The sequence below is a fragment of the Loxodonta africana genome, chromosome 11 (assembly GCF_030014295.1).
Source record: "Loxodonta africana isolate mLoxAfr1 chromosome 11, mLoxAfr1.hap2, whole genome shotgun sequence".
NCBI classification, from domain to species: Eukaryota; Metazoa; Chordata; class Mammalia; order Proboscidea; family Elephantidae; genus Loxodonta; species Loxodonta africana.
This window is the reverse complement of record NC_087352.1, coordinates 72,053,906-72,068,763: the sequence shown is the minus strand read 5'-3', so window position 1 is coordinate 72,068,763 and position 14,858 is coordinate 72,053,906. Positions and strand designations below refer to the sequence as shown.

At 42.2% G+C, this 14,858-nt stretch overlaps 1 protein-coding gene across 3 annotated transcripts in view; it reads left to right on the top strand.

Moving 5' to 3' along the window:
- Positions 1-14,858, top strand: part of MOCOS (molybdenum cofactor sulfurase) — a 61,905-nt gene that overhangs the window by 25,203 nt on the left and 21,844 nt on the right. For all 3 annotated transcript variants that reach the window (XR_010323460.1, XR_010323459.1, XM_003406738.4), the window contains exons 8-10: positions 3,485-3,943; positions 7,438-7,600; positions 13,258-13,336. Coding sequence is in view for 1 of the 3 variants with exons in the window: in XM_003406738.4 (XP_003406786.3) it covers positions 3,485-3,943; positions 7,438-7,600; positions 13,258-13,336 (701 nt within the window). In the remaining 2 variants the exon portion in view is untranslated. The remainder of the gene's footprint in view (positions 1-3,484; positions 3,944-7,437; positions 7,601-13,257; positions 13,337-14,858) is intronic.

Sequence of the window (14,858 nt, the reverse complement as noted above, 5' to 3'; positions counted from 1 at the left end):
TGCTGTCATTTTGATGCCTTTTTATGTGTGTTGTTGACAATTTCATTTTTCCACACACTTTTTTGTGCTGAGGCGTTTTTCTTAGTAAATTGTGAGATCCTCATTTTCATAGTGTTTGACTTTATGTTAGTTGAGTCGTTACGTTTTTCTTGGTTTTTGTCTTGAGTTATAGAGTTGTTATGCCTTTTTGTGGTTACCTCATTATATACCCCTATTTTTCTAAGTAAAAACCTAACTTGTATTGTTCTATATCGCCTTGTATCACTCTCCATATGGCAGTTCAATGCCTCCTGTATTTAGTCCCTCTTTTTGATTATTGTGATCTTTTACCTATTGACTTCCATAATTCCCTGTTATGTGTATTTTTTTTTAATTAATCTTAATTTGTTTGTTTTTGTGATTTCCCTATTTGAGTTGATATCAGGACGTTCTGTTTTGTGACCTTGTGTTGTGCTGATATCTGATATTATTGGTTATGTGACCAAACAATATCCTTTAGTATGGTTTTTGCAAATTCTCTAAACTTGTGTTTGTCTGTAAATATCTTAATTTCGCCTTCATATTTCAGAGAGAGTTTTGCTGGATATATGATCCTTGGTTGGCAGTTTTTCTCCTTCAGTGTTCTGTATATGTCGTCCCATTCCCTTCTTGCCTGCATGGTTTCTGCTGAGTAGTCGGAACATATTCTTATTGATTCTCCCTTGAAGGAAACCTTTCTTTTCTCCCTGGCTGCTTTTAAAATTTTCTGTTTATCTTTGGTTTTGGTGAGTTTGATGATAATATGTCTTGGTGTTTTTCTTTTTGGAGCAATCTTAAATGGGGTTCGATGAGCATCTTGGATAGATATCCTTTCGTCTTTCATGATGTCAGGGAAGTTTTCTGTCAGAAGTTCTTCAACTATTTTCTCTGTGTTTTCTGTCCCCCCTCCCTGTTCTGGGACTCCAATCACCCGCAGGTTATCCTTCTTGATAGAGTCCCACATAATTCTTAGGGTTTCTTCATTTTTTTTAATTCTTTTATCGGATTTTTTTTCAGCTATGTTGGTGTTGATTCCCTGGTCCTCCAGATGTCCCAGTCTGCATTCTAATTGCTCGAGTCTGCTCCTCTGACTTCCTAGTGTGTTGTCTAATTCTGTTATTTTATTGTTAATCTTTTGGATTTCTACATGTTGTCTCTGTATGGATTCTTGCAACTTATTAATTTTTCCAGTATGTTCTTGAATAATCTTTTTGAGTTCTTCAACAGTTTTATCAGTGTGTTCCTTGGCTTTTTCTGCAGATATCCTAATTTCATTTGTGATATCATTAAGCATTCTGTAAATTAGTTTTTTATATTCTGTATCTGATAATTCCAAAATTGTATCTTCATTTGGGAAAGATTTTGATTCTTTTGTTTGGGGGGTTGGAGAAGCTGTCACGGTCTGCTTCTTTAAGTGGTTTGATATGGATTGTTGTCTCCGAGCCATCACTGGGAAACTAGTTTTTCCAGAAAATCCGCTAAAAAAAAACTGCAGTCAGATCCCTATCAGAGTTCTCCCTCTGGCTCAGGCTATTCAGATGTTAATGAATCCGCCTGGGGAAGGTTTGGGAGGGAACAGAGAGATAGGAGAGTAGCACCTCAGAATATAGCCAGAGTTGCTTGTCTTGCTTGGAATGACTGTTATATCTGAGATTCCCGCGGGCGCGTCGCCTATGTGTGCTGGCTGTGTGGAGATTGCCCCCAGGGGGTCTGGCCCGCTGGAGTCACGGTCAGATCCTCCGCTTCCAGCCCCACGCCCAGCGTCAAGGCTCCCCTACTGGGACGGTGCACTCTCAACTCCAAAATCAGTCGCTGCCTCCCGGGGACTTCTCGTCCCTCCAGCCGCGTGGCCGTGCCACCCCCGTGAACCAGGTTGGCCCCCTCCCGGGGTTAGTTCAGATGGGTGGAGTAGCTCCCCGTGCTTGTGCCGCGACCAAGTGTCCCGGCTGGAACGCTGTTCTCCCCACTCCAATACCAGTCGCTGCCTCCCGGGGGCTTCTCCTACCGGCTGCGTCCCACGCCGCCCGCGCGACCCGGCTGGTCCCCTTCCCGGGGTTAGTTCAGGGGGTGGAGCAACTCTCCGTGTTTATGGCGTACCTGCGAGCAGTCCAAATCCCTGCGGGACGGTTCCCCGGCTCGGATGCTGCTCTTTCTGCTCCAAGATCAGTCACTGCCTCCCGGGGACTTCTCCTACCGGCTGCGTCCCACGCCACCCGTGGAACCGGCTGGTCCCCCTCCCGGGGTTAGTTCAGGGGGGTGGAGCAGGTCTCTGTGCTTGTGCCGTACCTGACTGGTACGCTGGCTCCAGGCTCTGGAAACTATCGCTGCTTCCCCGTATTAGTTCGTTCTCCGTCTCTAAATCCGTGTTTGTTGTTCAGGGTTCGTAGATTGTTATGTATGTGATCGATTCACTTGTTTTTCCGTGTCTTTGTTGTAAGAGGGATCCGAGGTAACGTCTGCCTAGTCCGCCATCTTGGCTCCGCCCCCCAAAAACTGGGTTTTATTTAAAAAATAAAAACAAAAAATTGAGAGCATCAGAGCACAAATAAGTGCGCTCCTAGATACAACGTTTGACTCTGTGGAATGTCATGGCCCGTCTTTTTGGGTGACCGGCCTGGACTCAGCACTGAGGGAGGTGTCCAGGCCACCTCATGCACTGCACTGACCAGTGATGGACCCCAGGCAGCTGAGCCTGGAGACCGACACCCTCCTGCTCCTCTCTCCCCGTCCCAGCAGGGGCACTCATGCTGCCTTTGGCCCTTCATAGTGGCGTAGGGCCAGTCACTCATAGGGTCAGTATCTCTGCCTTGCCCTTTTGTCAAGGGGCAGCTTTCAGGGGATGTGGGCCTCCCTTCTTCCATTCTGAGGGAGGCTAAAGGGAATGGCCAGGAGTTGTTTCTCCCAGTCTAGGTCTGGGTAGTTAGTTTCTTAGTGCTGCTATAACAGAAACACCACAAGTAAGTGATTTTAAAGAACAGAAATTAATTTTCTTATGGTTCAGGAGGCTAGAAGTCCAAATTCAGGGCATTGGCTCTCTGGGAAGGCTTTCTTTCTCAGTCTGCTCTGGGGGAAAATCCTTGTCTCAGCTTCCCTAGCCCTGCTGGCCTTCAGTTCCTTGGAGGTCTCCACGTGGCATCTATCTTTCCCCAATTTGTACTTGCTTTTCTCTGTGTCTAATCTGCCCTTTTTATGTCTTAAAAGTCATCAGGTTTAGAACACACCCTACAATGGTATGGCCTCATTAACATAGCAAAGAAAACCCTATTCCCAAATGGGATTATATCTATAGATATAGGGGTTAGGATTCTAACACATATTTTCAGGGGGCACAATTCAATCCATAACAGCGCTTCTGAAACTTTGGTTGTTCTTTTGGTCCCTCTGTGGACTTCGTGCCTGTCTCCCATATTAATGCCCAAACAGCAGGACTACCCACTCCAGCTGATTTATTTCCCTTTTATCCTAGGCTGGTCATGTCTGTGGAGACAACATTGACCTCATAGATGGGCAGCCAACAGGGTCTGTGAGGATTTCATTTGGATACATGTCTACGCTTGAGGATGCCCAGACGTTCCTCAGGTTCATCATAGCAACCCGATTGCACTGGCCAGATGGCCAGCTCCTCCCTCAGACCCTCGCTGGGGAGGCCCCAGCCCCATTAGCAGAGTGCAAGTCTCTGAGCACACTTGCTGTCGTGGACGGACACAGTCTCTCACCTCAGGAAGACACTCTTGCAGACTCCGGAGTTTGGGACAACTTGTCCACTACCATGAATGCTGTGGGTCTGTGTCCACCTGTGTGTGAGGTCAACAGAAGCCAGCAGACCCCTTCAGAGAAAGCTGAGGGAGTCCTGAATGGGGACCGCGGGCCACACATTGTCACCAACATCTGCCTTTACCCGGTCAAATCCTGTGCTGCGTTTGAGGTAAGTGTCTCACTGCAGTGCAGAAGTTGGTTCTCTTTGGTTTACACTAGAACTTTTCTCTGATAAAGTGAAGAAAAACATGCACATAGTGAAGAAAAGCATGCAAGAAATTAAAACCACACGCCAGAGTACAGCGATATAAGAAGAGTCATTCTCATTCTCACTTTCTTGGCATGGGCTGACTTTGAACATGACTGCCTATGGTGACTGCTGAGAGGACCCTGTTTCTGGGTGGTGAACCCCTAGGTACTGTTGAATAATTACAGATGACACTTTCATTGAGTGTGTGTGCTGGCTCCATGCTGAAGCATTTTACATGCTTCATTTCGTTTGATGCTTGAAACAATTATAGGAGGTAGATAGTAAAATTATCCCCACATTAGACATAAGGAGTCTTAGGTTATGGATGTTAAACATTTTGCCCATCACATGCTGATAAATGATAGAGCAAGGATCTGAACCCAGGTCTGCTGATTCCTTGGGTTCATGTTCTTATGTGACTTATTCAGCTCAACTCTCTCTGCAGAACTCAACTGTGTTATGTCTGAGAGAGGGCTGGGCAGTATGATCCCTCTAAAATAAAGTCAGATCAAGCAGTTCCCTTGCTAAAAACTCTTCAATAGCTTCCTATTCCACTTTGGATAAAATCACTATGAGACCACATGTGATCTAACCCCTGCCTATCACATCTCACACCACCCAGCCTCCCCTCCATTCCACCCTCCTGCCACACCACTTCCCACCCGTTGGCCACGTGGGCTTTCCTTCAGTTCCTCCAGTGGACCGGGCTCTTTGTCACCTCACACTAATAAATTATAGAGCGTTCTGTATTTCCACTGCTTCAGTCCTGGAGTTGACCATTTCACCAAGGAACCTCACTTCTTTCATTAGGGAATGATATTCTGATCATTGCTTCTGGGTCGTCATTGCTTTTGTGTCCTCTCCATGGACACGGTGAACGTATTTGGGGATCTCTGCATGATTCTGCCTACCACATACTGTATACTAAGACTTTTGGAACACCCCCTCCCCCAAAACACACACACACACAACTTTATCCACCCAACCATCCCTCTATATGTTCCTCCCTCCCCATGATTTCACACTAATACCTCCAATCCCTATCCAATACGCAGGGTTTATTCTAGTTATCCCCCTTTCTATATTTGTAATTCCTGTGAGAAGCCTGGCTCCCATTATCCTCAATGAATACTTACATATTTAATTCCCTTTTTGTAACCAAAATCCCAGCTGCATCAGCTCAAATGTTGGCTCCACACATGCCAATTTCCCCTTCTACCCAACACACACATACCTTCTAAAAGTTTAACCCAATGAGGAAGAAAGGAGGAAGCCAGTAAATTAAATTATTAGGTAACAAATGAAAGGATAGGAAATTATAAGTATTTTCAACAAATAGGTATCAAGATTTGTGAAGGGTCTGAGATTTTACTCTACTTGCAAGCTAACAAGCTAGCCTGTCACAGTTTTGTGGAGGCTGGCAAAAGACATGAGACTCCAGGGTCAGAGACAGAGGACTATTATTCATGGCACAGCCAGCAGTATAAGCTTCATGTATGTGTTGATTCTTCTTTTTCCCCCAAGTCCCAGGGGGGTGATGCAGAGGGGCCCAGGTGAATGCTGTATGTCATAGCTGAGGAACCCCTAGCTTAGGAACTTGACTCTTTTATAATGGGATGTGAGCAAATCTGCCTGGCCTTTGCTCAGGACATAGACATTATCTTTAGTAATATAGACAGTAAGGAAACCTGCTCTGTATTCCAGAGGATTGCTTATCTACTCACCATATAGATATTCTTGAAAAGATAGTCTGGAACAAAAAGGCAGTCAGTGCTTCTGCTCTTAAGACATACAGAAATATGAGAGCTCCGTGGGCAATTGTCTCCCAATAATAGACTGTAGTCTAAAAAGTTATTTGGAATTCGAAACATGGTTTCCTATAGAAATAATGTTTTAATAGTGGTTTCTGGGCTCAACTATAAAGACCCGTTATAGGTTTTTGGGCTCACCCACTATAGGCCGTAATATTGCTCAATTTGAGTGCTGCAGTAACAGAAGTAGCCATATTCCAGGTGGGGAGTTTGTTTGATACACAAGAGGAAAAAAGGGAGGAGATGAAGGGATTAACATTTGTCTCAGTTACCCAGTGCTGCAGTAACACAAATACAACAAGTGGGAGGCTTTGAAGAACAGAAGTTTATTTTTCACAGTTCTGGATACTGAAAGTCCAAATTGGGGTCTTGATTGTCCTGATTCCTTCCTTGTTGGTGTCCCTGGGCGTTCCTTGGTTCCTTGGCTTGTAGACGAGGCTCACATGGCGTCTGTATTCCCCTCATGTGTGCAAGTGTCCCTGTGTCTAATCTGCTCTTTTTATAACTCCGAAGCGATTGGGTTTAGAACACACCCTACACTTGCATGGCCTCATTAACATAACGGAGAAAACCCTATTTCCAAACAGGATTAAATCCACAAGTATAGGGGTTAGGATGCCAGCACATACTTTGTGGACACAGTTCAAACCATAGTAACATCTTTGGACCATCCGATAATTTGTATTTTACTTTTGTAGAAATGTGAAGAATTCAGGAAAAATTTGACATTTAAAATGGATCAACTCAGTGACCCTTCTGGTATAGCTATTGTCTTAGTTATCTAGTGCTGCTATAACAGAAATACCACAAGTAGGTGGCTTTAACAAACAGAAATTAATTTTCTCACAGTTTAGGAGTCCAAATTCAGGGTGCCGGCTTTAGGGGAAGGCTTTCTCTCTCTTCCAGCCCTTGTCTCTTTTCAGCTTCTGTTCCTCAGTTCCTTGGTGATCTTCAGGTGATGTTGCATCTATCTTTCCCCAACTGTAGTTGCTTCTTTGTGCCTAATCTGCTCATTTTATATCTTAAAGATGATTGCCTTAAGACATACTCTACGGTGTTACCACCTCATCAATATAATAAAGAGAATCCTATCCTCAAATGGGATTATATCCACAAGTATAGGGATTAGGATTTACAACACATATTTTGGGGGGACACAACTCAATCCGTAACAGCTACCATTTGGTGAGAACTATGTCTGTGATATAAGGATGTGTCTGTACAGGTACCCATTATCATGAAGGACACACAAGAAACAGGAATGGTGGACACCTGTGGGACGGGGAGCTGGGGAACAGGTGGCGTAGAGGCTTACTTTTCTTTGTACACTCTTGTACTCTACGAATGCTACACCATGCACATGCATTGCCTATTTAAGAGATAGCAGAAGGGTCTAAAGTGAATCTGGAGGGTGAATGGAAGACATGCAGTGCACACACCTTCTTTTCCCATTGTCCTCCGTTTTACTTCTCATTTCCTCCTCTTCTTCCGTCAAGAATATATGCTGAATTCATGAAGCCCACCTGCGCTTGTGCCATCATTGTGCAATAATGTGAAGGTCATTACTGAGGAGCCCGGGCCTAAAATACACGTTTTGTTTAGGTGACCAGGTGGCCTGTAGGAAACCAAGGGCTGCTGTACGACCGGAGCTGGATGGTTGTGAATCACAATGGTATTTGCCTGAGTCAGAAGCAGGAGCCCCGGCTCTGCCTGATCCAGCCCTTCATCGACCTGCAGCAAAGGATCATGGTCCTCAAAGCCAAAGGTGTGAAAACTGGGTTCATATTCACAAAGCAGGTGTTGAGAGTGGCTGATACTTCAGTAGTGTTTTTTTTTTTTTTTTTTTTTTTTAATAATGGCTTTTCCTCTACCTAGCATTAAAATAATCCTAAAGAATGAGATGGTGTCTGGGAGAGACAACAAAAAGTTTGTTCCCCTGTGTTTTGGGAAATCTTTGGGGAAGCAGTAAAGATCTCACAGTCCAGTGAAAAAGTGAAGAGATATAAATTTTGGAATTGCAGATATCCTTTTCACTTACATTCCTTTTCTTTCCCTCACTCATCATAATTTGTACTATAAGCTTTAACTCTTCCCTACTGACTTTCATTATGAATTATCTAACATATAAAAAAACATAGATGAGCTTTGTTTAATAGAACTTTCCATGATGAAGGGAATATTCTATACCTGCACCATCTAATTTGGAGCCACCAGGCACTGTGTATTTGGAATGTGGCTAGTGGGACACCTGAATGGAATTTTCAATTAATTTAAATTTCAAAATCTGCAGGTGCCTAGTAGCTACAGTGTTGAACAGCATGGGTATAGAGAATAATAAAATGAACACTCAGGTATACCATACAGCTTTAACAATTCTTTACATTTGGCCATGTTTGCTTCAGATTTTTTTTTTTAAAGAAACAAAAACATTACGGATAATGGCTGGACTCCCAGCGTACCTCTCTCCGCTCTCACTCCTCCTTCCCTGCCCCACCTACCGTGTGAATAGTCAATTCCTCCCCGATTTATAGTTGTACTTTGATGATATATCACATTTCCACATATTCATGATTGTGTGTCTTGGCTCTGGGTGTTCTGTTCAGTTCCAGTGGTTTATTTGTCTTTGAACCAATAGTTTTTGCTTCATTTAGTATTAGTATGTCTTCTTGGCATATTTACCTCATTAAGTAATGTCCTTCTTTATAACTGGCCACATTTTCTTTGTTCTGAAGTATGAAATATGAAATTCTGTCTGATATTAATATAACTACTCCAGCTCTCTTTGGTTAGTGTTTGTATGGTATATGATTTTCTGCCTTTTTTCCCCCCAGCTTTGTTGAGATTTAGTTAACATATCATAAAATTTATCCATTTAAAGCTTACTGTTCAGTGGTTTCTAATAATATTCACAAAGTTGTATATCTATCACCACAATCAATTTTATAGGATTTTCACATCTCCCCCAAAAGAAATCCTATACCCATTAGCAGTCACTTCTCATTCCTAACCTTACCCCCAGCCCCAGATAACCACTGATCTACTTTCTGTCTCTATGGACTTGCCTGTTCTAGGTATTTGCATATAAATGAATGTGTGACTGGCTGATTTCACCCAGTGTAAGGTTTTCAAGGTAGCCCCATGTTGTAGCATGTATAAGTACTTCATTTTGTTGTTACTGCTGAATAGTATTCCATTGAATGCATATACCATATTTTGTTTATCTATTCACCAGTTGGTGGACATTTAGGCTGTTTCCATTTTTGAATATTATGAATAATGTTGCTATGAACATTTGTCTACAAATTTTTATGTGGACGTATATTTTCAGTTCTCTTGTGTGTATACCTAAGAGTGGAATTGCTGGGTCATATGGTAACTCTGTGTTTAGCATTTTGAGAACCTGTTTTCCAAAGTAGCTGTATCATTTTATATTCCCACCGGCAATGCATGATGTTCCACTTTATCCACGTCCTCACCACCACTTGCTATTTTCAATTTTTTCCTTGTTACAGCCATCCTACCACGTGTGTAGTGCTATTACCTATGGTTTTGACTTGCATGTATTAGCCTAATGACTGATAATGTTAGCATCTTTGGGATTATTAGCCATTTGTATATATACTTTGGAAAACTGTTCGAATACTTTGCCCATTTTTAAATAGTCTGGGTACAAGTCCCTGTCAGACAGATGATTTGCAGACGTTTCCTTCCGTTCTGTGAGCTGTCTTTTCACTTTCTTGATGACTCCGTTTTACTTGCAGAGTGTGTAATCTCCCTACATCGTTGTATTTGAAGTGAGTTTCTTGTATACAGCTGTCTTAGTCATCTAGTGCTGCTATAACAAAAATACCACAAGTGGATGACTTTAACTAAGAGAAACTTATTTCTTCACAGTAAAGTAGGCTGAAAGTCCAAACTCCGGGTGTTAGCTCCAGGGGAAGGCTTTCGGCTCTGGAGGAAGGTCCTTGTCATCCATGTTCCCCTGGATCAGGAGCTTCTCTGCACAGGAACCCCGGGCCCTAAGGGCACGCTCTGCTTCCGGCATTGCTTTCTTGGTGGTATGAGGTCCCCAACTCTCGGCTTGCTTCCTTTTTTTTTTTTAAATCTCTTGTAAGATAAAAGATGGTGCAGGCCACACCCCAGGGTAACTCCCTTTACCTTGGATCAGGGGATGTGACCTGAGGAAGGGTGTTACATCCCACCCTAATCCTCTTTAACCAGAGGCAGAGATAATGATTTATAACACATAGGAAAATCACAAAATGAAAGATAATCACACAATACTGGGAATCATGGCCTAACCAAGTTGACACATATTTTTGGGGATACAATTCAATCCATGACAACATATAGTTGGCTCATGCTTTTTTATCCATTTTGATACTCTCTGTATTTCAACTGATGTGTCATGTTGGCATTTTGATTGCAAACAAGTTGTATATTAATTTCAGGAGAATTTAGGTCACATGATATTGAGTCTTTTATCTATAAATAGTAGCTCTCTCCATCAAGACTACTATAATTACTCCAAAATTTTAATACTTTCAAGTAAAATTCTGCACATTTTTGATAATTATATAATAATTTATTTGAGTATTTTGTGTAGTATCTTTTTTTCTAGTAAATGTTTTAATTGGTTATTAATGCTGTACAGAAACACTATTGATTTTTGCATATTGATGTTTTATCCAGTAGCTTTTCTGAATTCCTATTAGTTTTATTAGTTGGTCTGAAGATTTTCATGCAAGTTCTTTGTAAATAGGTGTATTGTTTTCTAATAAGGATAGCTTTATATATGTCTTTCCAATTTTTATTTCTTCTTTTTTTCTTGTCTTGCTGCATTGGCTAGGCTTTCTTGAACAGTGTTGAGTGGAAGCAGTGATGGCAGACATTCTCCTTCATTACTAATGTAATGCTTCTAGAGTTTCAGCAATGAGAATGATGTTTATTGTAGGTTTTTGATGGATTTGCTTTACCAGGCTAAAGAAGTTCTTTCCTGTTCTTATTTTGCCAAAAGTTTTATCATGACTAATACTCAGTTATTACTGAATGCTTTTTCTGTATAATTATTAATGTGGTGTATTACATTAATAGATTGTCTGGCACTGAACTAACCTTATATTCTCGTGGAAGAAAAAATAACATTACTTAGCAATGATATTTTTAGTACATTGCTGGGTTTGTTTTGCTAATTTTTTTTTTTTTGGTATTTTTTTAAATCTTTTTTCATTAGTGAAACTGATACATAACTTTCTTTTTCTTGTATTCTTCTTCAACATCAGGTATCCAGGATATTAACAGATAAAAAGAGTTGAGTGGATTACCCCAGAATGTAAGGAATGGGAGAGAGAAATAAAACAAAAGCCAAACATCCACTCCAAATTAGCAACAGTTTATGAGGTGGTGTGGTATCCCCCGCAAGTATCAGATCTTCCACTCCTGTCTAGGGTCTTCCAGCACTGTGGGTGGAGTAAGGGCATCTTTTGGCAATTCAAGACAGGGCAAACATTTGGCTCCAGATAATAACAGTGATACAAGCTATTATAATGGTTTGATGTGTGAGACTTGCCCCTTCCAAAGATTTTAAGCATCCTGACTCCAGAGGTCATGTTCCTTTATTTTTCTGTATCTCTGAGCTGAGCACAGGCCCAGTACATGCTGATTGAACTCAGTCACCCAGGGATTTTGTTGGGGGCTTCTTGAGTTCTGTCCATGTAGGGAACCCAGATTTTGTGTGCCTTAACAAGAAACATGTGCTAATCTTTTTAAGACAGCTGAGGGCCAAAGGCCCTAAGTGATTTATCCAGAATCTTGGAGGATGGCTAAAAGAGGCAGATGACAGGTTTTCCCACCGGCCCCCAGGGGTGCATTTGCACCACTGGTTCTTGTTCACCGCTGTGGCTACTTCCTCATAGCCCATGTTCCAAGCTCATGTTATTGCTGTCTCCTGGGGGTACATACCTGGCATTGTATCATTCTTCCATATACATGTTTTGACATAGCAGCATCTATAATCATTCAGCACGGGCACATTTCTTCTGCAAACTTCTGGAGCATTCTGGATAAAAAAGCTCTTCCTCTGGTCTTCCCCACACAGGGACAGGAGGGTGGGGCTGACTGTGCATGTGTAAGATGTGGATAAGCAGAGAATGGGGTCATGGAATACCTATTATGCAAATTGTTGCTTCCCTGTCCCCCTTGAGGTGAAAGGGCTATGGTGGTGGGCATGGGTCTGGGCAGCAGGAGTGATCTGAAGCTCATGGGTAAAAGTGGGTGTAGTTTGCTGGGCTATTCTGTGTGTGATGAACAGGGATGCAGGTGTGCATGACATGTGCTTGCCCAAGTGACAGGCTGGGTCATGCCAACAAGCAGTGTGGCTGGAAGTGATGCTTAGAGACCTGGAGGGCGTAGAGCTATGCACAAGGAGGTCCTGCTTCTGGTTCCCCAGAAATTCTGCTCAGATGTCACAGCTTCATGCCTTCCCATATATTTTTATTGACTCACGGCGGATGAAGAGGAGTGTAGGATGGCCAAGGGTCTTAGCAGGTTCAGCTTTTACCAAAGGTTTTTCACTCCTTTAGTTTCTTCCACATATTTTATGTTAATTTTGTTTAAAGAATGAATACCACTTTAGCTGGGGTAGTGTGTATGTGTTAGTTTTGTAATTATTTTTAAAACTACTATATGTATGTCGTGAACTCCATTATATGTATGATGTACACACAAAGAACAGCTTCTCAATCTCACTGACATAGTAACAATTTTTTTTTTAGCAACAGGGATGTTTGTTGAAGAAATCCAATCCAATTTGACCCTGACTCATAGAGGCTTCTGAAAATTGACACTCTGTGCTTATAGCTTTATAGAATGAGCTGCCATGCCTGCTTGTCTGTTTCTAAAAAAATTAATGTAGCTTATAAAACAGTGGGAACCATGATGGTGCAGTGGTTAAGAACTATGGCTGCTAACCAAAAGGTTCGCAGTTTGAATCCACCAGCTGCTCCTTGGAAACTCTGTGGGGCAGTTCTACTCTGTCCTATAGAGTTGCAATGAGTTGGAATTGACTTGATGGCAGTGGGTTTAGTTTTTTGGTATAGAACTATGACTTCAGTATGTGGAGCCAGTCAGAAGTAGAGAAATGTTTCAAAAGAATTCGTGGAACGTCCCAGGTACTATGATTATGACCACCGCAGTGCAGAACCTTCCAGAAGAAAGCTGCTCAGTGTACATGCTGTTGGTGGTACTGATAATGATGAAGAGAGTCTCTGTATTATAAAAAGAATTCCAAGATTCAGCCACTTATTTGATTCAACCAAATTCCAGTGTCATTAAAATTCAACCAAGTTCATGATAATGGGCTTTTATTTACATAGTTATTCTTTTTGCATGATGATAAATTCATCTCTAACTTTTGTTCATTAGGTATGGAGCCTATAGAGGTGCCTCTCGAGGGAAACGGTGAACGGGCTCAGATTTGCCAAAGCAAGGTCTGTGCCGACAGGTAAGGCTTGGAAACAGGTGAAAATCTCGGCTCCATCTGCAGGGGTCACACAGAGGGGGAGGAGAGCAATGCCCTGTATGGTCCATCCTCTGCTACACCCTCGATCCAGTCTCCTGTCACGTCCCCCTTTGCTCACTCTACCCTCACCACACTGGCTCCTTGGTATTCTTCAAACCTACCAAGTGTACTCCCATCTCAGGTTTTTGCATTTGCTGTTTCCTCTGCCCGGCTGGCTCTTCCCCTGCTTACAACTCTACAGGGCTCACTACCTAATCTCCATCAGGTCTCTGCTCAAAAGCCACCTTCTCAGAGGGGCCACTGACCACCCACAGAAATCAGTTCCTCCCTATGTTTGCCCTGCTGTATCTTCTCCTTCACGTTTATTATCTCCTGACTTATTACAATATGTTTATTTTCAGTCCCTCTCACTAGAATGCCAACTCTGGGAGAGTAGGACTCTGTGTTGCTCACTGTAGAGCCTGGAACAGTGCCGGGTGCAGAGTGTGGTGTGGGAGAATGGGGTGAAACAGGGAGTATGGTTCTAAGACCACCACAGCGGTCCAGCAGAGGCATAGTGGTGGCTTGGATGAGGTGGTTAAAGTAGAGGTGGTGAGGGAAGAGACCTAATTCATAGTTTGAAAGACTGGCTGGTAGGTCTAGAGTAGTTGGGAGGGGATAAGGGTGCAAGTGATAAGTCCGTCTAAGCACCTACGTTAACACATGTGAAACAAGATGGAGGCTTGGACCAGGATCAGAGGAAAAATCAGGCAGGGTGGGATATGTATTCTGAAAGTAGAATCACCTGACCTAGTTGATGAATTGGACGTAGAGGCTGAGGGTGATGGGGGTATCAAGAGAAGAGAAACTCAAATTTCCCACTAAAACAAATGATGGAAAAGTGGTAAGACTACACTCTACCAAAAGAAAAAACTTGTGAGACCCGAAAAAACAAGGCAGTCCTGTTGAGTTCTGGCTCTCGCAGTTTTCACTGAAATAGTATTTGTATTTTATTTCTTTATTGTTAATGCTTATTTACAATAAATCCCTTCATTGAACAGATCAAATACCTGCATCCCTTGTTATCTAAATCTAATCTGTACCTGACAATATGTAGAGTAGCAAATTTTCCAGTGATGGGCCTATCCAAATGGTTACTACTTCATCTAATACCCTAACCAAATACCCCCCAAGATACAAAAACAATTAACTATTTAACAGTTCACTAAGGATTTATATATAATAGAAAGCTTTTAAAATGCTATTTGCCTAATTAGTTAACACAATAAACTCATTAGTGGGTATGGTTAGTAGATGGTAATACTGTATAATATCAAGTCAGATTATATTTCCTTCTGCAGTACCCTGAACATATGCTATCATGCAAGTCATGAAATAATATGTTAATACTTAAATTACAAGTAAATTGGACCCAAGTTGTTAGTGCCCCCAGATACCAGGCAGAGGATCGTGCTGGCAGCCGCGAAGGGCTACAGCCTCAAGAAAGAAGTGCTTAAGTGATGAT